Raw genomic sequence first — 23,017 nt, forward strand, 5'->3', positions numbered from 1 at the left:
ACTTTCTTTACAGTTACCCAATTAGTAAAGGTTTTTTTTTTTTTTTTTTTTTTTTTACAGTGAGGAATAAAGTACATCTGCACAAGTTAATAATAAATACCTAAGTGTACCTAAATACCTAAAAATACCTAAGATTGCATTTTTAAAAAAACATAATTAGACTGAAATCTTCCTCGGTATTGTGGCACTACTTCCTCTGATAGACACGGTACAATACCAAAAATGGAATGTGGGTTTGCAATTGATAAACAAAGGTGTAAACTTGCTTTTTTGGGAGAGGTGGATAGGTTTATTTAGCTATTTGTAAGTGTCACTAAGTAAACAGTAAATTAATGCTTTTGTTTCTATACACATGCAGTTGTCGTCAAGTTACATATAGTGCTGTAACTAAGAATTTGTAGCTAACAATACTGAAACCTTTTCTAAATAGAAACTCTGAGCATTTGTTGATTGCACTGTGATGTTTCTTCGGCATACATAATTATAAGTAGTGCTTGTTTTTTTTTCATTAAGTTAACACACGGAGTTTTAAGGTGCACCCAACAGAATTCTCAAAAAAGAATCCGTTTAAAAAAAAAAAAAAAAAAGACAGCAAGAACAGCAAGCTCTTGAGTGATTTTTATCAAGAATGTAGTTTAAAAGCCAGGAAGGTAGAACCATGTGTAGATACCATGAAGATCAGAACATGTGAATGGGACATGACCTTTCTTTTATACCAGTCATGACCCCCTGAACCTTGGCTAACCTTGGTTAAATTCTTACTTCTTACCTATTTTCCAGTTTAAAATACTAGCAAATAAAAAACATGGAGAGCCTTGCTGAATTTGGTCCACAACCTGAGGCAAAACCTCATTGCTGTTTACAACAAAAGATGAAAAACTCTTCTTTAAATTGGCTTCACAATCTTCATTGATAAATAGTTCTGTAGGAGGAAGAGAAATGAGGAAAAAAATGTATATGAAATATATGTAGTTTTGTTTAAAAAAAACCTCATTAAGACATTAAAATGGATCAAAGTGCATTCAGAGTATAGTAACTTCATTTAAAATGCAACAAAATGGATAAAGTATTTCTGACTAAAATAGATCTACACTCCAAACTATTTTTAACTGAATTATTTTTAACTGTAAAGGTCATTTAACAGTTCTAAAGTACTCATTTGCTTGGTCTTTACTTACTAGATTAGCTTTAATGTATGTTCTAATAGATTATATCTTACAATTACTTAAACCATTACCATTAAACCATTACTTAAACCATTAAAATACAATTCATCTATAAGGTTGCATTAGATATGAAGCCTTATCTCCCTGCTAGAACTGAGAAGGCAGAACCTCTGCCTGAGTAAGAGTGTGTCTGGTAGAGTTGTACCTAAACTAGCCTTATGCTACAGCTGAAGAATAGTAACATGTAAGAGTTCTTACCGGCAAGGAGTAGAGGAGTACAGCCACAAACAGGAATATAATTAGCAAGATGATAAGGGCTATAAAGAGCCACTTAAATCTGCGCCACACAATAAATTTCATTGTCTTGCATGGATTTGTAAACCACAAGAAGGAAGTATCTGGTCGGCTGCGTTTTGAGAGAGAAACAAACAAATATCAATCATGCTACTAAAAACAGGGAATACTAAGTGTGAGAATATAACACATTAAAACACTCTGGTTCTTGAGCTGAAGGAAAGCTAGGTAGCTGTGTAGAGAGAACAGCAGTGGTGTTTTAGTAAACGTTTGCTGTTCCACTGAAATCACCTGACCTTCTATCCTAACACATGCCTAAGGGAACAAGACAGGCCCCATAAACAAAATTTTGCTAAGGATAGCTGATGTCTAATACATCATTTAGGGAATGTGGATTTTGTGAAGAACTCTGTGGTAGGTAGGTTCTGTATTTGTTAACCTAGTGAGAGAAAAGTATCTTACTTTGGTAGATCTAATTTGGGGTTCATGTTGGGTTCATCTCTTCCTTTACCAGCTGGTCGTTCTTCAGCTTCTTTTTCATTGACAACTTCCAGTGTCATTTCAACTTTACCCTTCAGAAAACAAAAGCATGTTTAAAAAAAAAAAAAAAAAAACATTTTATGAACAAAGGAAAAAATACTTGTATGATACATATATAGCAGAGTTTTGGATGAGCTCCTTACATATATATTTCAACTTCTGTCTCAAAATACACTTGTTTCTGCACTATGACAGTATCACAACTTTGTATCATAGAATCACAAATAAAATCAAGCTTGCAAAATAATTCTGCTCATTCATGTGCAGTTTTACTTTAAGCTATGTATTTTTTTTTCCAAGTTAGCAAAACCCATGCATAGTAAAAAATAATTAAATAAATAAAAAGGTTTTGCACAAAGAACAACCCATGGCCTTCATCTTTTCCCTAACATCTAACTTTTTATTATGTTGCAAGTTATATTTCTGATTATCTTTTCCTCATTTATTGAATGCCATAATAAAAACAAAGCTTAAAGAAAAGCATTAGAAAGAAGCAGCAGCACATACACTTGATGATAAATCCTAGTATTCTAACTAGTTGTAAATAGTTTTTAAAATTATACATATATCTTAGGTACCTTAAGTTTATATTATACATATATCTTAAGTACAAATGCATGTTTGAATATCTTAATTTGAGTTAGAATTATACTAGTGGTGAATGATTAACTACTTCCAGTTAAGACCCTTAGCAATTAAAAAAGAAAGCTAGGTTATAATGCTTTTGTTTTTCTGTTCGCCCTCATCATTAAGAAAAGAGTCTGGCTTTTCCAGTTTTCATAAATTGCATTGCCTGTGTATGAAAATGCTCTCTACATTCAAGCTCATTTCTTTAAAATCTACAGAATGTGTGGTTGTTTCTTTTAAGCCATAATGTGATAAATTTATTCACAGAATAACTCCACTGGTTGCTTTTGGTGAGATAACTCAGTCTCTCTCTAGTTCTACAGATTAAAAAGAGATAAAAACAAAACAAAGAAACTTAAGTGCTAAACTCATTTAAAAATACTTAAAATACAAAATTGCTGATGGAGCAAAATTCCCAAAGTTGAGCCTGGAATGATCTTTTTATTCCTCCTCTCTCTTTCTATTGAAAGCTAACATCAAAAAAAGTGAATTTTACAGTCTTTCTTCATTATTTTCAAACCAAGCGAATACATTTTAGTACTGTATAGAGAAGTAATAATCATACCGCCAAAATACGGGAACCATCCTTTTCTACATAACATGGCCACCAGCCCTTCATGGATTTCTGCTCAAAGAGGGAAGCAGTCTTGTAAGCCTTCTGAGGATTTTCTGGTTTGTAGTCTGGAATCATGTCTATATTGCACTTCTCTGGAACTTTGGCAGGAATTATTGTTTTGTGTAAATCAAGCTCAACAAAACCTAGCAGAAAAAAATGCATGCATTGTGTAACGCCATCAGCCAGACAGAAGAGGGGTTCAGGTGAAGCTCACTTATTTCTAAGCGTGTCCTACAGGAACAACCTTACCAAACATGCCACACTTGCATCTGCTTGGGTGTGTTGGGAAGCAGATCAGTGAGCCTAAGCACAGCCTGCAACCTCCTGCATTGTTAGTGTTGAGAGCACTAGTGTTCATAAAATTGACTTAACCAGCTCTTCCTTTCCTTCTTCTTCTTTTTTTTTTTTTTTTAAAGTATGATCACCTTTTTAGTCTTTTCTGTTTCTGTATGCCTTTCCCACCTCCCCAACCGTGAAGAGAAAATAACCAATATACGCAATATAATGGCTGTGTTAAACAGTTAACAATCAGTGATTTATATTCATCACTTAAGTGAGCAAAATCATATGTTTTTCAGCACTTGAGGGGTACGTGGTTTGCATGTAATCTAAAGACCTTTGAGTTTTCAGAACACAGGGCAGAGAAAAATCCTTTATAGAGCTCTGAAGTGCTCCACACAGTAGCTAAACATTACAGAGAAGTATTTCTGTAAAAAAGACATTTTTGTTTTGTGCAAGCTTGCTATTTACTCTCAAAAGTCTATATTTGCTAAAGCAGAAGTCAGTTTCAGAGCAGAACTTTCAGTATGTCAGTATTTGGAGATAGACCTCCTTATAAAGAAGTAGCACAATTAAATGATGATACTGCCTAAGAAGAAATACCAGCCAGGGAGTATCCAGTCTCAGTCAAATACCCACTGCTGCTGCTTTTCTTTGAATGCATTGAAGACCTGCTCCAACGATACTGAAAGAATCTGCATTAAAAAAGGTACGAAGTAGATTGTCTAACCTAATTACAGCCTTATGTAAATACTCTTACTTAGAACTGAAGTATTGTTATTTTAACTAATTTTACTTCAGAGGCAAAGTAAGTTTTCATACACATGATCTTCCCATTCACATTTTATGATAGGGCTTATGAATCATGGCTCACCGCAAGTTTATACATGAGTAAAAGTAGCATTGTACAATGTGTGAGAGTGGAAATGTACCTGCATGCCCAGTGGTCCACTGAAAATGTAGGTTTTATGCAATATGTATTTCTTTAATTTTCACTTACTTACTTTTTTTTTTTTTTTTTTTTTTTTAGAAACCTCACCTAGATAGTCATCCAAGGAGAACTTGTCATTATCCCATATCTGAATGATCAGTTTGGGTGGGATTCTGAATTCTGTCTTGTCAAGACTCCAAAAATGTTCCTAGAAGTTTAAAAAAAAAATCAAAAAAAAAACAAAGGAACTTCTAAAAATTACATATGAACATTCAAGGCTATGATCTGTTCCCAGCTGTGAATATGGATGGAGGGGGGTATGTAAGGGGTGAGAGGGAGAGAATTAAGGATTTTATCTTGCTAAGAGGCAGGATGTTGCCAAGAAAGATGTTGTTCCTTGCTCAAAGACAAAACTGAACCTGTACACAATAGTTTGAGATGTGTGATGCATCTAGAATACAGCCAGACTTCCTCTCTGTGCAAACAATAAACGGAATTGTCAGACTAATTACAACCTGAGCTTTAAGAACTGAAGTCTTTAGAAATACCTACCTTTTTGGAAACTGTACAGAGTTGTTCTGCTGGAAGATAGTCAAAAGGAAAAACAAATCTCCAGTTGAAGTTCCCTTCACCATCCAATGATCGGTAGTGAACATCCGTTTTCTGCTTATTTTCTTCATTACCAGGCATCCATCTGAAAGTAACAGGCAGATGGGGCTGGTGGTTGCAGTGGAGCTACAGCACTTGTTCGTACTGCAGTCACGTCATTGAGTAGTTGCAAGCAAGCCAAAGTACTGAGTCACAGAGGGCTGGGGAGGCTGCTACAACCTTTCTCAGTTTGGTTAAAATCTGTCATTGTAAATAGGAATGCCTGAACTGAACTGGCTGTCTTACAAATTGTCTGAAATTGCAAAGCTAGAAGATTTAGGCAGAGCTTTACAATCTAGTTGGCGTGTGTATAGCCAGCATGCTATTTCTTCAGCTTGGCTGAAGTCAAGAACTGGTCTTTGGCCCCCATGGTCTAGGCATTTGCAGGACATTCTGAACCTACCCCTTCACATAGATGTCACTCATTTCTTCCCCAGTGATACTCTTTTCATCCAGAAGGACATCTTTGGTGTTCCAGACAATTACCCTCAAGATATACCTGGGAGGCAAGACATTTGAGGAAAGACAATTGAATTGCTTTGTCAGGGCAGCCACGTGGTAGGTAGTATACGCATATACTCACTTCTTGGCTTTTCGGGGTGTGATGTTGAAGGGAGGGCCTGGAGGGCCTAAGCTTTTGGGGAAAACATCAACCCACATCTGGAGCTTTCCCTGTATCAGTAGAGAAGTTAGATGAGGGATTATTTGGTGCATACATGTTTGTCATGGTAATTCCAAGGTACGGCCTATTTACATCCCTAGTACTGATAGCCACAGGGCAAAGCTCTCTGCTATTATTAAAACCGATGTTCTGTCTTCTATAGACTACAGATAGGAAGAAACGGAGTCATTCCTGTTTTGCTAGACATGCAACTCCTAGGGATTCAGTGCAAATTAGGTGCCTGAATAATTCTTACTCTCTAGGTCCAAGTTTTTGTTCTCCCAGAGGTTGTAGCACAAGTTTGAGAGATGTGGCTGGTACTTTGCAGAAGATAGCCTACCCCAAGTAACTGATCAGCCCCTTCAGCTATATTAGATTATTCTTCTGAGGGAGTATTCTTCTACTGCCAATTTTTCCTCCCTATTTTTCAACTGCAAGTCTATTTCTTTATTCTTGCAGTTGACTTCTCTGTTTGATATAGGACACTCTTATTGGTGGTGTTTTTTTTGTTGTTGTCCAGGGGTTAATCAATAAATTCTTGAAGACAAATGCTAATATTTATTCGTGGCCAAGAAGGCCAGTGGGCTCCTGGCCTGCATCAGGAGGAGCATTGCCCAGCAGGTCAAGGGAGGTGATCCTTCCCTTTTACTCAGCTCTGGTGAGGCCACAACTGGAGTACTGTGTGCAGTTCTGGGCTCCCCAGTACAAGAAGGACATTGAGCTTCTAGAGAGGGTCCTGCATACAGCCATGAAGATGATTAAGGGACTGGAGCCATTTGTCACAGGAGGAAAGTCTAAGCGAGCTGGGCCTGTTTAGTCTGGAGAAGAGAAGGCCGAGAGGAGATTTGATTAACATGTTCAAGTACCTGAGGGGTGATTGTAGGGAGGATGGGGCCAGGCTCTTCTCCGTGGTGGCCAGTGACAGGATGAAGGGTAATCAGTGTAAATTAAAACACAGACAGTTCCACCTCCATATGAGGAAGAACTTCTTTCCTGTGAGGGTGACAGAGCCCTGGAACAGGCTGCCCAGAGAGGTTGTGGAGTCTCCTTCTCTGGAGATCTTCCAATCCTGCCTGGATGCTACCCAGGCCACATGCTATAGGCGTCCCTGCTGGAGCAGGGGGGTTGGACTAGATGATCTCTAGAGGTTCCTTGCAACACTAAGCATTCTGTGATTCCATGACTCCTTTCTTAGATATAAGCCATGCTCTTCAAACTAGCATTTGAAGACCTGGTAGAAAGCTGACAAGGTGGCTTTCCTTTTTTGGAAATAGCTACGAAACTCTTCTGGGAGTCTCCCTCCTTTGTTGCTGGCATGCTATTAATAGGTATTCTAGCTTATTTCAATAACAAAGTAATAAATCATTCCCAATTCCCACTCTGTCTGTGTCCAAAATCATTTATGGCTCATAACAGCAGAACATAACTGCATTATGTTGCATTTCTAATCTAATCTGATTTAGTTTCTCAGCTAAGCAGCAGCACCTTGAATTACTGCAAGAGATACATCGCTATCTCAGTAATATGACTACCTTACTGACCTATTTATAGCAGTATATTATGGATCTAGGAATATTCTATTTTGCACCTAACAAGCCCAAGTGAAACCAGTTTATATTACCTGTGGGATGTTGGGCTGGAAGGTGCTGTACAACGTCCTCGTCTCCACATGTTCAGGGACCAAGCCCTGTGTTCTGAGGATATGAAGGGCCAGCCGCTCTTCACCTGGACCCAGATGCTGATGCAGTATTTTGTTAGCTTCTGAAATAAAAGGAAGGGAAAAGAAAGGACTAATGACCCAGAATTTGCACTTAAATATCCAGTTAAAAAAAACGTTTTAAGTTTGAACACACACACACACACACACACCCTTTTTCTTTTCTCATAAATTATTGAGAAGCTATATTTTTATATCACAGTGTTAATTTAAGAAATATGTAATTAGTAAAGAAGCTTACCAACTTCCTCCAAAGTATAGTCTCGTCCTCCGTAGTTAATTCTTCTGCCATTTTCAGAGAGGACCGGAGGAGCATAGCCTTTAAACCTGGCTATGTTTTGCAATAACTGGGTTGGTTTTAGTTGATCACGCCAGGTATTCACACCTGAGCTTTGGGAAAGAAACAAAAACACATCCTAAAACTGTTAAAACATTTGGGGCATTTACAAGTTGTGTAAAATATACTTACTAGTTTTATATCAATTCATAATGGGATGCACTATCTGACTAGATTGACTGCTTGATTTGTGAGGTGATAGTTTGAAATAGTGGTTTAATTCCATACCAGCACAATTAACATTCAAGACATAGTACACTTTTTCTTTATATAACAAAATAACTTATGCTAAAAGATGCTTTCATATTTATTCCCAAAAGTAGGTCAGAAAATTCTAAGTGTTAAGTTCTCTGTACATAACACACCACTGTATGAAGATTTCAATGTTTGCAGTCAGGTGTTTTAGTCTCATAGCTGTTCTGAAGACTTTGCAGCTTCACTTTGAATTCAGATGATCCAGTGAGCACAACAACCAACCTCAGCGTTGTTTTTAGCCCAATTAATAAGCTGAAGATGGTCCAGGTTTGATACAGTGACGATAGGCTACATGTTACAGATACAACGTTCAGTAGACAAAAATGTGACTTACACACAGTACTGCTGTGGGATGCCACAGTGAGACCCATAGCGAGAAAGGAATCTGTTCTCAAGATCAATGATGGTTTCGCCTACTTTTTCATCACGAGTCAGTGTGTCATAGTCATAGACTGAAATTTTCAGATCCTTTTCTTGAGGTAAGAAGCAACTGAGTTCATACATTCTAAATATAAAATGTCCAGTCAACACTATTGTAAAAAAAAATCACTTTTACAAGGTATTAAAGAGACATTTTCAATAGCATTATGCCTAGAAATAGTTGCATGCTTTACTGTGTATTTGCACACATCAGTTTATCTGTATGTGCTTCTGTGGATATTACATCCTTGCTTTCTGCAGCACGTATTGCTCTAGAGGTTTTTTTTGTGCAACAGCCTGAACTAAGCTAGTGGGGCTCTCTAAGACACTCCATAAAAAGCAAGACTGTTAAATTAACTTCCAGCTGTTTTTATACTGCAATACAAACATGTTTGGAACCTTAAAACATATGGCCTGCGCATTTAGCTTCTGCAACTAGAAGGGATTATCCTACTAAGTTTCTCTATACATAAATGACTGTAGAACTTCTTAAAATTAGCTCTCTGAATTTACTTTCAAACTCTTCAGTTGCATGGTTTCCACTGCTGCTGAATGCATTACCCCTGGGGAGAAGTATTCCACGGGTTAGTTATTCAAATATATATATATATATATATATATATTTGTTTATTTCTATTCTAACTTTGACTTCCAGGGTCATTATTGAAAAAGATGCATTTTTTTAAGTTCCTTTTAACATGTAATCAAAATACTCTATTTCTCTTTCCCTTTCATAGGCTAAATTAATTGAACTCCTGGGACACCTCATTGTAAAGCATGCTTTCTAAAAACACCTCCTTATAGCCTCTCCCTGTTAGCTTTCTAATTTATCAGAAATTCTTCAACTCTGGACAATTTTACTGCTAAATAAGAGAAGATGCAACTTCTACATTTCTAATTAGGATTTTTCTGTTTATGTATTTCAAATATACCATTAGCTTTTGAAGCCACTACCCACACACTGGAAATTTATCTTCAGCTAACTCTTCATCACACCGGTCAAGCAGTTTTCAGTTGCAACTTTTTCATATTCTTCAGGCATGCTTCATTATTCCTGGACACTTAACATACTAAATTTTAATGTATACTTTGTTCAGTTTTGTACAGTTTGCACACATACTACACAAGGTCTGCAGACTACCCAAACATCTAGCTGTCTACCAATTTCAAAGAGAATATGGTTTAAAAAAAAAAATACTGGAAATGCAATTTTTGTCCCAATAAATTGTTACTATACAACTGTGAGTACAGTTTTGGATATTTAAAATAATGGTTTATCTTATTTGGTGACATTAGTGGAAACAACAGGAAAGCATTCTAAAATACAATACATCAAAAATAATAATAAAAAAATGTTACCTGCCAAAAATGGGGTTGAGAGTATTGGGTACATAATGATCTCTGTCTTCAATCACTTTTTTATTTAGTGTTATTTTTATATAAGGATCACACTATTTAGAAATCAAAAGAAAAAAATGGTTAAGAATTAGTTGCCAGTACGGTAACATTCTTTAAAATACATTAGAGCGGAGGTGGCTCACAAACATAAAAACAGGGAGTCTCACCAGCCCATTGCTATCCTGAGGCTGAAGCTGCAGAGCTCGAACAATGTAAATTCTCACGACACACTCCTGCGGCCCGCTGTCCGGGAGCTCACGGAACTGCCGAGGAGGGGCTGGAACAGTAGGATCATCGGGTAATGCATAGATTTTAAAGGACCCCTAAAAATAATCATTAAAAACTCAGTCAAGAAAAATTTAGAAAAGTCTAACAAGATCTGCTTTTCTTACTAATCACATGCATACATAGTCCATTTTTACATAGGAAGAGCAACATCACAGCCTAATCAACAGTTCTTTAAAAGTCTTTTCTTCAACTTCAGTGAACCTGGGAAAAGATCTACCACCAAGGTAAAGTTACATCCATATCTGATCTAAAACAATGCAGCTTTTTTTCAATTGCAGCAGACAATCAATTTATTCCAGATAAGAACCCATAAAATACTTCATTTTTCTCTCCAATGCATCATTTTCTGTGATTTTTAAGTTAACATTATGAAAATAATGTTTCATTAAATATGTTACCATTATGAAAATCTTTAAAAGCCATAGACAAAGTCTGAAAAATACTACAATGCGTCTTTTTCCGAGTCATTTTTATAAATGCACTTTGCTGAGCATGTCTGCATGTGAAATCTTGGCTCTGTTCAGCAGCATCTCAGGGACGGTTCTGTTTATATAGGTATTCAGAAAGCTTAAAATGATAGACACTATATATTTTTTCTAAAGTGACGTACGTATCACCTTTAGAGCAAGTGATCTGCAGTACTGCCCTTTCCTTGAACAAAAAAGGGTCTTTAAGCTAACTTAAGCACTTAAGAGCACTTGATAAATATAGTCAAGCATGCACCTTGTTTACATTTAAATGCTTGCATGCAGACATGCACACTCATTACCATTGAGAAAAAACTATATCCAGCATTTGGCTGTTTCCCATTACCTGAAATTTACCTTAAACTCCCCTACCACTGATGGATCATCACTGTCCTCAGATTTGCCTCTGTACAGTTTAAAGGTCTCACAGAAGTCTGTTAAGCCATTAAATTCAGGTACCTTTTCCAATTCACAGTCATACACCTTGAAAAAAGGCAGGGAGAGGGGAGAATTAAAACATTTAGAAATTACCGTACATGTGAGCTCCATCAATATGCTTGATGGTACATCTTAAGGAACCAAAGCACTGGGGACTATTTTTGAATCTATGGGGAAGGGAAGATTCATTTAGGTCTTGTTAAAAACAGAATAAATACCAGTTCCTAATCTTATCTCTACTTTTTTTTCACTAGGAGTATTAGATGAGAACAAGAAGTGGTCTGGCTTCAGCTTTTAACTAATAACAAGAAAAGTTACCACTCTATGTCTGTGTTCTTACTTTTTCAGTGTTATTTTTTCAGTTCTGGGATCTGCCTGTCTCCCTCCCCCAAAATTCTACTTGACCAAAGGTTGTGCTAAGCATTTAATACATCTCTTAAATCAGTGTGATTAAGCAGACAAGAAACAAAGATTTCTGGAAACCTTCATTTCACTACATGAATTAATAATAGACATCATCAATAGTTGTATTTTGAAGAGAGCATTAACAATTAAAAGAACAAAGGTACAGGTCTGACAAGGTAATATTATTGTAAACTTCAACAATTCCTTTACTTTGAGCAGTACCTTTAAAGTATCATATCCCTTTTTAATATACTGTCCACATTTTTCAGGTTCTCCCACTGAAGCATAAAATTTGCTCCACCAATCAACAATTTCTTCTTCCTTAAAAATAAAGTTTTATTAGCAGACAAAAATAATTCATATTATTCATTCCAGCTTTTCCTCTAATCATGCTGTACAGTAGAAACAACAACTGTTTGAACACACTAAAACCTTGCTATCGATCAAGGCATATTAAAGTTCCTCAGAGAAAAAGAAAATCAGAGTTCAAATGCTGAAGAAGTATAGTCCCTTACCCAGCTTTAGATGTCTAGTTTATAAGCCTGCTGTGTCTGTATTCAATAGATCAAGATCTCTTGATCTCAGGAGATCAATAAAACATTGCTGTCCAGATTGCTATCTCAATGGCCTGATTTCTGGAGGCACACATGTATCTTCTGTCCCAGGGTCCTCCAGCATAGCCTACTCGCCTAATTTTTAGAGGGTTCAAGTTAGAGGAAGTGATTCCATTCCAAGTAGCTCATTAAACGCAGAGCGTTTAGGTCTCCTGTCTATGCAGCCTAGTATTGGGCCGTTCGTTAGCAAGAGTTACTACTCACTGCTTTCCCCTCTCCCCCCGCCTTGAGCCAGAGCAGTCACTGTTTTGGCTGCTGAGGAGAAACACCATCATTCCTAGAATTCATTACAGAAATTTTGTTAGTGTGAATAGTAACCATAATGAGCATGTTGAAAAATTTTCCCCATGGGATGAATTAGCTAGTCTGTTTTCAGCTAGGACTCATTTACAGCACTGGAACAGACCTGTAACTGCTGTAAACATAAACTGTTCTGAAAGCCACCACAGATCTTCTGTACCGTGACAGAATGTTTTTCACTGATATCAGTAATTCTACTTTATTGTTGACCAAACGTGGTTGGGAAAGAAAGAGCAGTAAGGTCTGAAAAAGCAATATTCAGATGATCTAAGAATAATACATTCCACTCAGTGTGCATTCCTGTTTTCAACAGATTATTATGTTCTGTTATTTATCCATGGGAATTACATAATTATTTTCCCCAGAAACATACTCTGATTTGTAATGCTATTCATTTACTGTGTAAGTTTGAAAAATATCTTAAAGAATATTCAAGATCTTAGTGTTTAAGATTTAGGATTTCAGTATTATACAGACAATTGTGTTTTAATAACACGGGTTTACTGTTTCAGTGTTGCATAGCTTTCCCATATTTCCTATTGTACAAATTGCTGGTAGATTTTATAACACACTTTCAGAAACTACTATTCTCCACCCCTAAAAATATCAGTATTAAAATTCACATTTGTAATTGCAAATATATGCAAGAAAACAAGGTGTTGATTTTCAAAAGTAGTATACATTACCTTTTCTGTAAGCTGTTCTCAAGAGTCAATTCATAAAAAAGAGGAAGAAAGAAACAAGGTTATGATAAGATTTATAACACTTCATATAATTTTAAAAGGTGATAGTAATTTATAAATATTTTTGAAGAGTATTTTCTTTCCCCCCTTTGCTTTTGGTACCACCTATCAGCAGCAACAAAAAAAAAAAATTGGACTGTAAGACTTAATAGCCCTCTGCTTTATTTATTTTTTTTAATTCACTTAACAAACCAAAAAAGAACACATGGTTTCATCTTTAATCACTAACTTCGGATTCTATTTGCTGATTGTCAAACTACCACAACCCACTGCTTCCATCTGTGGTTGCAAAGAGCAAAGGATCTGACTGATTTTTTTTCAGACAAAATTTTTTGAGTACTTAAAAATCAATTTACTATTTTTAGACAAATTTCACACAAACAAGTTGAAACCATTTTTCTACCTCTTGGATGTTTTTAGAAGTAAATACTCATAAACAAAAATGTTACTAAAAATAACTCCTAATGCCTAACAGCCTTTTCCTTTCTCCTGTCATTTTGCAGTTTTTCACAGGCTGTGGAATTTCAGAAGTCTGAGAAAATGTGAAAAAAAAAAGAGCACAGGAACAAGGATTACATGTCTACAACTTTATTAGTATAAGTGCAGTAACAATCTGCACTGTCCAGAATGCTTCACTTGTTAGATTACAGGTACCATAATTATGACCAGGTATTCCATAAGAGCAAGCGTTATGCATCCCCTTTGGAAGCAATGATTAGTGAGAAGCAATGAGTAAGAGTGATTTGTGCTAGTGTTTATGTATAATTGTAATTATACATTGTTTAATTTAAAGGTGTAATCTTTAAATATTCAGGTAAAGCAAAGGAAACATTTTAGAAGTCAAACCAAATGCATCGATAGATCAGGACATCACTCTGGTACATCATGCTATTCCCCCTTTCTATTCTGAAAGTAATTATCTCCTTAGGATATTCCTATCTTTTTTAGTGATCTTATCCAATTTAAAATTAGAAATAAAGCATATTTTTCAGATTTGTATAAGAGTTTCTGAAGGCAGTTTGAGTGATTTATTCTCAGAAACCACATCATTATTGATTTGCAAAACTTAAAGCAGGCTTTACTCAATACTTTGCCTTATTTGAATTGAATTCCCCTAAGCTCTGACTTAGAATATTGGCAACAGAAATGGAAGCTCTCATTCCTATGCAATAAGCATTTTAAAATGAAATGAGTTTCCATAAAATACAGTAGTGTAGATCTCCGAATCTTTCATCAAAGCGTAATGCTGAAAGCTCTAAAATCAGATTTGTTTCTCCTTGATACGCCTTAAGATGTCTCCTCAAATAATGCACTTGGTAGCTTCAGTAAGAAAAGTTTAAGAAAAATTAAGTAAACTATAAGCCCTTCTTTAAAAACTCCCCAAACAAATGACAAGTCTCCCATATTTGGATACTATTGTTACTAAAATCAGTAAAAAACAAAAGAAAAGCAGAAAACCAGTAAAAGCAGGATATGCTTACAGGATGCTAAACAAAGAAAAAACTGCCATATAATAAATTTGAGATTTTGGAGTGAAATATCACATAGTAAGGACCATGCAACCATTACTGTACATTTTTCTAGTTGTCCAATGACTGCCCCATAGATTCTTTCAAGATACTTAGATTGAACTGCTGATTTTATGAACAACTTGAAAATATGGGGAAAAAAAAGAAATATTAAGAGAAGCAGTGGATTCCTAGTAAAGTTAGTTTTCATTTTATTTATTATAGATCTATTTTATTCTCCAGAAAGCAGACCTGTTAACAATCTTGAAATAGTAATAGCAAGGTTAAATGAGTCCTGTTAATTTTGGTGCTTCTGGTATGTAGATTGCAAATAAGTTGAGATAAAAACAAAAAAAAAACAGTTCATTGTGCAAATGGAGTAAGATTTTCTTCAGAAGAATTACAAGGATACCTTGATAACTGTAACTAATCCTCTTAGACTTCTTATGAGCATCATCTCCTCCAAAATCTCTCTATGGATTAATTGTCAAGAGAAGCTCAGCCTCACAGCCACAGGATGTGAGCACCACTGTCCAGTCCCCCGCAGCCCTGCTGGGGTCATCTCCATGCATTAATGCATATGTACATACATACATGCACTGTTGTTGGAGAAGCCATTTTGCTGAGTGCTGTTGACATACTGCTTAAACACTGGAAATTGGAATGTAATTGATGAAATTTGTGTCTTTTCAGCATAGTTGCCATATCACTTATGCTTCCCTCAGTTGTATGACTTCAGTTTTAATTGTTTTGAATATTTTTACCTTTCATATGAATGTTACCACTGTAAATAGCGTTACCAGTATTTTTGGCTCAAATGGTGCCAAACTCTAAAATCATGTTTCAACTTATGCACTATTTCATTCAGTGGTACCAGTTCTGGGTGACTATATGGTAAGAGGCAGAGCCACAACTGTGACAAAATGAACAGCTGAGGGTCTTTGGTGCGATGGCTTTGATTCTGTACCCATCAAACCACATCCCTCCCTTTATTTAGAATTGTCCCGTCTGTGTGAGATCAGGCTGCTCTAAACATCATCAGTGGATGACTGGCTTATCTATCATATGCTTTCAGTAGCTATAATAATAACTATATATTCTGTTAAGCTACCATGTAAACTTTAGTACGCACAAAGAGCTACAGTTCAATGTCTGCTATATAAGAAAACAAGGTAAAATAATTAACATATTTCCTTTGCTTCCCTGATGCAAAAAAACTTGTTCCAGAAGGCTACAGTTTTGCTGTCTAGAAAGTTTCCCAGAAATTCCAGATACTAAGAAGAAAGTATCAAATTTCAAAGATTACCTGAGCTGCTAGCAGGGGCTGTGTGTCTTCCATTTCAATTACAGTATCCTGGGGAGGTGCAGCAGACAGAAGACTAACTGTAAGCCAAAAATTTTATTAAGGCAATATGCTGTAGGAAGAATAGTTTTGAAATCCAAAGGGTTGAGAAAGATGTACAGCCTCTGAATTGTTTTTTATTTGACATTTTTATGCAAGCAATTAGTTGCCACATTTGCTAAAAATGCCATTAGATATACAATAACTATTATACACAAATGTTTCTCAAATAAATTCATATAACATAATAGATAAATTCAAGATAATATAATTGAGCAAAAATACAGAGGTAGACAACAGGTTTGCATTCAGAGCATTTTTGCTGGAATACAGCCTCTACCTTGATACTAAGAACAATGGTAACTGCAGGTAGTGAAGTTCCAAGTTCTCTCTAAAGAGGAGCTTCAGAGGATCAGGACTCAGTCTGACAGTAGACTGTGCCTTGCACCTTCTCCTCTTATACCCTAGACATTATTGCATTATTTTATTAATACTTAGAAATAATATGTTCTGAAAGAAAAAATGTAACTGAGTATGCCACCCTAGATGGCTATTCATCGGTACAATATGCAGACCAAACAGCAAAGATATTTTTTTCTAGCATCTCCTAGGAAGGTAGAACTGTTTCCATTTTCCAGCCACCTACCTTTCAGTTGCGGTGCGATATCTTCTTTAGCAGTGTAGGGGTCACAGCGAAAGCTCTCTAGCAAGTCAATCGTGCACTGTCCCACGATGGGCTTCCGCCCAAACGGTCTGTGGTCTATCACTTTAATAACAAGCGATGGGCTATACAACTCTTCTTTGGGTAGAAGCTAAAAACAAAACCAAAGAAAATTTATAAAAAGCGTGGGGGGAGGGTTTGCTTCTCATGCAAACAGAAGAAAATCTGAGACCACTAATCATTTTTCCTGTCCCCAAATCAGAGCTTTTACTTCATTTGTTTAATAACTGAACTACTACGTTCAGTGGTTGTATAGAAAATGAAAATTTCTAACCTCATATTATAATCATTCAATAGAAAGCAATAAGGAAGCTTTCAGATGCCTAAAATCTTGAATGTTCTTGATTCCTGTACACCTCCCATCCTTGCAGTGCGAAAGCGGTCATACAGATTTGCAGGTGGATCAATACCCTCTCAAATAAATACAGAGATCCTGCACTAGAGCATATGACACAGTCTATTTTCAAGGATGTGTGCAGACATGTTTACATGACCTTTATTACAATTTTCAAGCTCAATAAATGACTTATGTTAAGTGGGAAAAGGATGTGCATTTTTTCCTCTTCTATTTTCCACAATAAATCTTTGACCTTCAAAAGCCTGGGTAACTAATGCTGCTATAGATTGCTAAAAACTATATGTGAGCTAAGTACCACTTTCATGAAGAGAACAGAAGATGGAAAATTTGGTGTTTTTTTGAGGTTTTTGATCACCACAGATTCCACCATTTCACCTCCACATTCCACAATCAGACTTGGAGACATAACAGGTGCCAGTTGGTAATTTTTCATGTTCCGCAGTCCCCAAGCCAGAATCTGCAAAATACATTTTAAGATGCATTTTTAATGAGGCAAATACACAAGCATTACAGTCATTTCATGCTCCAGACAATACTTTAATTCATTAACTTTAAGAATAAACTACCTCAACAGCAGTGAGTTGAACTATTGGCCTGATTCCTTGAGGTACCATGTAGAGTTTCGGAGCTCTTTGTGAGGGAAGAATTGGAAGGTTTGAACCGCCCTGTTAAGAAAACCACATCAATAGAGTTTATCTCCTATTCCTTAAACAAAATAGCTTGCAAGTATTAAGACCTATGCAATAAAATTCTTCACATTATTACTCTCTGCGGAATACTATAAAAACATATATACCTTGTCCCTCAAGATAAGCTCTGCAGCAAAAAGAATGTCACCACTAGCTTTGCCATTATTTATTACAGGATACCAGAGTAGCTTTGGTGTGATGTCATCTTCTGGATTTAACTTGACCATGGGGGAGCAAACACTTCTTCCAAGGAATTCATCTTTACCCTACACAAATAAGCAAATAAATAAATAAATAAATAACCATAGTGATTAATTTGTTACCATAAAGAAAAAAAAGAATCAGAGTAAAAATTTCACATACCACTTGGTCACTGTCAAAAAGTTCAATAACAACGTTAGGCGGGTTTTGGGCTACTGTCTGTGGGTCCCCATATATCTCAATTTCATTAAATATAAGAGTTTGGTCCCATGTAGGATTTAGAGTTGAATGAATGATCTCAGTTGTTTTGCTTTGATGAAGGAAAGAAACATGAGCATATGGATCTGAAATATAATACAAAGATTAAAAGTATATTGTCACAAACAAACAAACCCCATCAAACCACAAGATGCACAAGCACAAATTTTGTTAAATTATAGTACATTATTTTTCTTTTCAGTCATTAGCAGCTATTCTATATAAAGGCATTCTATATAAATGAAAGTCCACATATAGACATCAATTGCATTTACTAAAGCAAATTCCATTTGCTTACTAAACAGTTCCCTTTATATAAGTCTTGATTAACAGACTTAAAATGATTAAAGTATCTTTTGAATCAGAAAGTCAGCCTGCAAACTGACCTGAAAAACTAGCTATAATAAACTCTTAAATATCGTGCATACGAGAGTTTCTTCTACCTCCATTGATACACAAATCTACAGGCTCATAAATAATGCAGAGACTGTAGTTCTGATTAGCTACTAAACAGTAAATTCCCCCAGGCTATATTGCTCAGATGAAGCTTTGGTGTCAAACATGCCCATTTATAGCAATGTTGCCTTTCTGTGAAACAGCCGAATGATTTAAGTGGTGTAGGGCCACTGTTTGGGAAGTCCTTAGATCATCAGGAGCTTTGCAGACATTAGCATTTCCTGTATAAATTGCTATTACTAAGCACCAGGAACTATTTTAAAAGTTATCTTTAGGCCAGTTTCAATAGTCTCTGGCAAGGTACCAATCCAGGTTTTACAGTTTTGGCCAACTCTTCAAACTAGACTCTTGAGGATGGACTTGATAGATAAATTTTAGATAGGCAGGTTTACATAGGTACCTCCAAGATGTTCACATCCTGAATATTGCACATAAAAAAATAGAGCATTTGTTGTTCCTTTGTCTTGTTCTTAAATGCAACATAGTAAAATAAGACCATAGGAGTGACACATAGGCAGCTATTTAAAAAAAAAAATAGAAAAGAGTACTAAGTTATCTATGTATCTGTGTCCTCTGTGACAAAAAGATATACACTATATTTGATCATTCATTAAGAAAGAGGAGAAAAGAAACACATGACTGAGAGCCAATATAGAAAGAAAATTCTAATGGAAATAAATTCCAGGTCCCCTCTTCATCTTTATCCTTAACTGAATTTATTTAAAGGAAATGTAAAGCCATGTTCTTACAAAAAACAATACCAATTTTGTCAGACCACTACTTTTGGGCAACTTCTGGGCCAGGATTAACCAAATCTAGATTGTATGGGATAAAGCTGCAACTCCTTTCCTGACAGTTTCAGTAACTGGAACCTTTTCCTAGACGTGACTGTCCACAGCTAAATCAACTTACTAATTTATTGCAGAACTGCTTTTCTACACCATTAGTAGCATTTTTCCATACCTGAAAAACTGTCCTTGTCTAAAGCCATCAGATTTCTTGCCTGGTAGACATAACAGCGAAGGTGGTAACTATATACTCCTGCATTAAATAAATAAAAAGTGTTCAAATGCATTGGCTGTATACAGACATGTTCTCTCTAATGAAGCTATATTCAGTTTATAAAAATGCCTTAAACTTCTTCAAATAAAGCACCAGCAGCGTAGAAACATTTCTTCACTTCTTCACTAGTGGCACACTACTGTACTAGAATCAACAAGCCAGCAGCTCTGCATGTTGGTTGCAACACAACTTAAAGCAGGAATGAAAAAAAAACAACATTTTTTTTTTCCTCTCTCCTCCTCCTCCTCCAAGTGCATGACCTTGTACGAATCCTTCTACTCAAAAATTCCTGTTTGGAACAGTGCAGTAATTACCAAGGCTCAAAGAGGAACAAGGACTGGGTATTGCTGTGCTTAAGTATCCATTATAGCTCTTTCTGGGAGCAAGGCATTTTATGCCAGTCTAAGCTGGCAGTGTTATGGTTTTGCTCACTCTGCCCAACAAAATGTTCTCACTGCCTCCTCTGGGCCAGGACTGGCATTTGTCTGGCCCTTTGGAGAGCTGGTTGAGTGAGTTAAACCAGCAGACGATTAACTGTGTGTTCATCTTTTCTGCTGGCCTAACTCCTCACAGAGACTTTTTATTGACAAATCACCAGGATGAAATTTAGGCAGCCTAAAATTCATGTGCTGCAGTAGTTGGTGTTAGAACTCCCGTCTCCTACAAGTTTTAAAAATGTTTGACTGACACTGAACAAGTAGTAATTACTTGATCCATACAGTTATTCAATAATTCCTTACTTTTTAATATTAAAATTTATGCTAATATGAATTGCACATTGACATATAAAAATGATTAATTGCAATCTCTTATAATAGTCTAAATATGGTTCAAATAAGGATCACATGATAATTGTAACAGGAAGTAAATAAACTTATATGTAAAACAAAGCATTGTAATTCTGTTTGAGACCAGAGAGACAGCTGCAACTTCTAAGAAAAGAATTAAGAACATACTGTCAAAGTAGCAGGAAACAAGTGGTGTATTGGCACCAAACACCTTTGTGGCCGACTCCTTCGTTTTATCTGTACTCTTCCCCTCTCCATCATCCACACTGGTGTCTGCTCCCTAAAGTTACGTATAGAGATAAAAAGTCACTGAATGTGATTCAGAATAAAGTTGATACAAGTGGGAGTGTATACTGGTTTCAGTCACTCCTCCAGGTCAGGGAGGATTTTAAATTCCTGAATTAATGTTACTAATGCAGAAGTCATTCCTTGTTGTTACTGAAGCTGTACAAAAATCAGATCCAGTCGTTTCAAGTTATTCGGGAGAATGTCTTATTTTTGAAGATGCACTGGCTACTGGCTATCTTGTTGAAGGAGAGGTTACAGGTCCTCTCTTCTGTTCCCCTGCACAGATCTGTACTAGCCTTCATCCTAGCAGTGATCAGAAGAGAAACTGAGGCAAGAATTTTAAAACTCTGCGGGACCAAAGCACACAGAGACAGAAAATGAAACATGGGATGATTGTTGATGAAGGAAAAAAAAAAAAAAAAAAGGCAAACTAAGGAAAAAAGCAAGCTCCTTAATGCTGTACAACCAAACTCAGAATAAGTAGCTCAGGAAAGCGGAGTAGCCTTCTCATAGCACTGTTTTACATCATTCTGGTGAATGGAGCTTAAATACTTAAGTCTGAAACCTTGAGGAATAATTACATTATCTGTCCATCTACCTCTGATTTATGTCCTTCTAGCTTCTCAGATGCTTTGCTATTTTTCCTCTCGTATTTTATACATGCAAGTATTAATCAAGGGCAGCTATTTCAATGTCTGCTGTTTCTACTGCTAATATAATGAATTATATGCATGAAAAGAGTGAGCTGTCCTTTCAGTTTATTCACAGAAATTTCATGTAGTATTTTGGCCTTTTGCTTTAAATCTCACATAGTAATAAAAAGAATTTAAAGAATCAAGGATGGCAAGAGTTTGAGTAGATACTTTAATAGTCCCTTTCAGACTTCAAATGATTTAAACAATATAAACTATGCTAGTTCCTCAGGTGCATATCAGCCTAACCATTTAGGAGCTGTAATAGTCTATTGGTATAAAATAAAAGATTGAATTTTTTAATGACTTGATGTGCTGCACCTTACCAAAGCACCTTCAAGTTTGAAGATAGCTGCTGCACCATGTGTCTCCGAGGGAGCCATTTTTCGTCTCCACCGTCTTCGACGGAAAGTATCAGAACTGCGTTGTTTCCAGTGAAATTTCCAGCCAATCAAGGAAGCATATTCCCAGCCTTCTTGGTCTTCATATGGTAGCATTCCCTGGCAAACATAAAACCACTTTACCCACAGCAATATATAAATGTCATAAAATAAAATCTGCTGTTGTCTTAGCAAGGCATAATAATGCCCTCATACAGAAGTGGGAAACATTAATTTACAAAAAGACAAAAGAAATAAAGAGGAAAAAAAAACACCACAGTTATTTAAAATAGCGGGTTTTTTTGTCAGTAATTTCTTTCCTCAGGAAATTCATGATATCTGATAGATTAAAAAAAAAAAAAAACCCACAAAACAAACTCTTACCATGTGTAAGAAATAAAATCCGTGACTACCTGTCTCTCCTACTTACCCTTCCTGTTGTTACTGTTTGAGTTGGATCCCTCCTGCGCTTTCGCACCAGTCTTCGGCGTCGATGCGTATGATACATTTTCTCTGCAGCTACCCAAGACTTAGGTTTAGTGTCTGGGGGAATCGTGATTCCATATTCCCATCCTGAAACAGAATCGATTAGTTAGCGTACTTTCAAGAACACATGTAAGATACAAATAAGAAAAGCATGGAAAATTGCTACCTTAACTACAAGGGATAAAGTTTTAATCACAAAACTATTTAATATTGTAAAACCTAAATGCCCAATCATTTTCTAAAACTGATACTAGTTTATGTTGATGTTACACATGACAATAAACTTTTCAAAATTCTAACATATACATTTTAAGTTATTTTCTTTGTATTCTTGTTTTTTTTTCTTTTTTTCCCCTCAAATTTTAGATGTATTGCTAAGACATGAATGTAGGGCCAGGCTCTTCTCTGTTGTGGCTGGTGACAGGACAAGGGGTAATGGGTGCAAGTTGAAACATAGGAAGTTTAATCTCCATATGAGGAAGAACGTCTTTACTGTGAGGGTGACAGAGCTCTGGAACAGGCCGCCCAGCGAGGTTGTGGAGTCTCCTTCTCTGGAGATCTTCCAAACCTGCCTGGAACCCTGTGCCACGTATTCTAGCTGTCCCTGCTGGAGCAGGGGGATTGGAATAGATGATCTCTAGAGG

General features: G+C 36.2%; 1 protein-coding gene across 1 annotated transcript in view; it reads right to left on the reverse strand.

The window, feature by feature from the left end:
* Window positions 1-797: 797 nt before the first annotated feature.
* MYOF (myoferlin) overlaps window positions 798-23,017 on the reverse strand; it is a 65,454-nt gene continuing 43,234 nt past the window's right edge. The window contains exons 29-54 of the mRNA XM_088528796.1: window positions 22,318-22,460; window positions 21,834-22,007; window positions 20,696-20,807; window positions 19,641-19,718; window positions 18,126-18,307; window positions 17,870-18,028; window positions 17,640-17,738; window positions 17,369-17,530; window positions 16,641-16,806; window positions 15,959-16,035; window positions 13,088-13,099; window positions 11,710-11,808; window positions 11,002-11,127; window positions 10,057-10,212; window positions 9,851-9,942; window positions 8,406-8,576; window positions 7,721-7,869; window positions 7,384-7,523; window positions 5,685-5,773; window positions 5,505-5,600; window positions 5,006-5,147; window positions 4,562-4,661; window positions 3,193-3,386; window positions 1,923-2,032; window positions 1,425-1,572; window positions 798-922 (exon numbers count right to left, since the gene is read on the reverse strand). Coding sequence (XP_088384922.1) covers window positions 887-922; window positions 1,425-1,572; window positions 1,923-2,032; window positions 3,193-3,386; window positions 4,562-4,661; window positions 5,006-5,147; window positions 5,505-5,600; window positions 5,685-5,773; window positions 7,384-7,523; window positions 7,721-7,869; window positions 8,406-8,576; window positions 9,851-9,942; window positions 10,057-10,212; window positions 11,002-11,127; window positions 11,710-11,808; window positions 13,088-13,099; window positions 15,959-16,035; window positions 16,641-16,806; window positions 17,369-17,530; window positions 17,640-17,738; window positions 17,870-18,028; window positions 18,126-18,307; window positions 19,641-19,718; window positions 20,696-20,807; window positions 21,834-22,007; window positions 22,318-22,460 — 3,212 coding nt within the window. The 3' untranslated portion in view covers window positions 798-886. The remainder of the gene's footprint in view (window positions 923-1,424; window positions 1,573-1,922; window positions 2,033-3,192; window positions 3,387-4,561; window positions 4,662-5,005; window positions 5,148-5,504; window positions 5,601-5,684; window positions 5,774-7,383; window positions 7,524-7,720; window positions 7,870-8,405; window positions 8,577-9,850; window positions 9,943-10,056; window positions 10,213-11,001; window positions 11,128-11,709; window positions 11,809-13,087; window positions 13,100-15,958; window positions 16,036-16,640; window positions 16,807-17,368; window positions 17,531-17,639; window positions 17,739-17,869; window positions 18,029-18,125; window positions 18,308-19,640; window positions 19,719-20,695; window positions 20,808-21,833; window positions 22,008-22,317; window positions 22,461-23,017) is intronic.

This window comes from Tinamus guttatus, unplaced genomic scaffold (genome assembly GCF_059628265.1).
Source record: "Tinamus guttatus ecotype Peru unplaced genomic scaffold, ASM5962826v1 Tinamus_guttatus_pri_ptg000314l, whole genome shotgun sequence".
In the NCBI taxonomy this organism is placed as follows: domain Eukaryota; kingdom Metazoa; phylum Chordata; class Aves; order Tinamiformes; family Tinamidae; genus Tinamus; species Tinamus guttatus.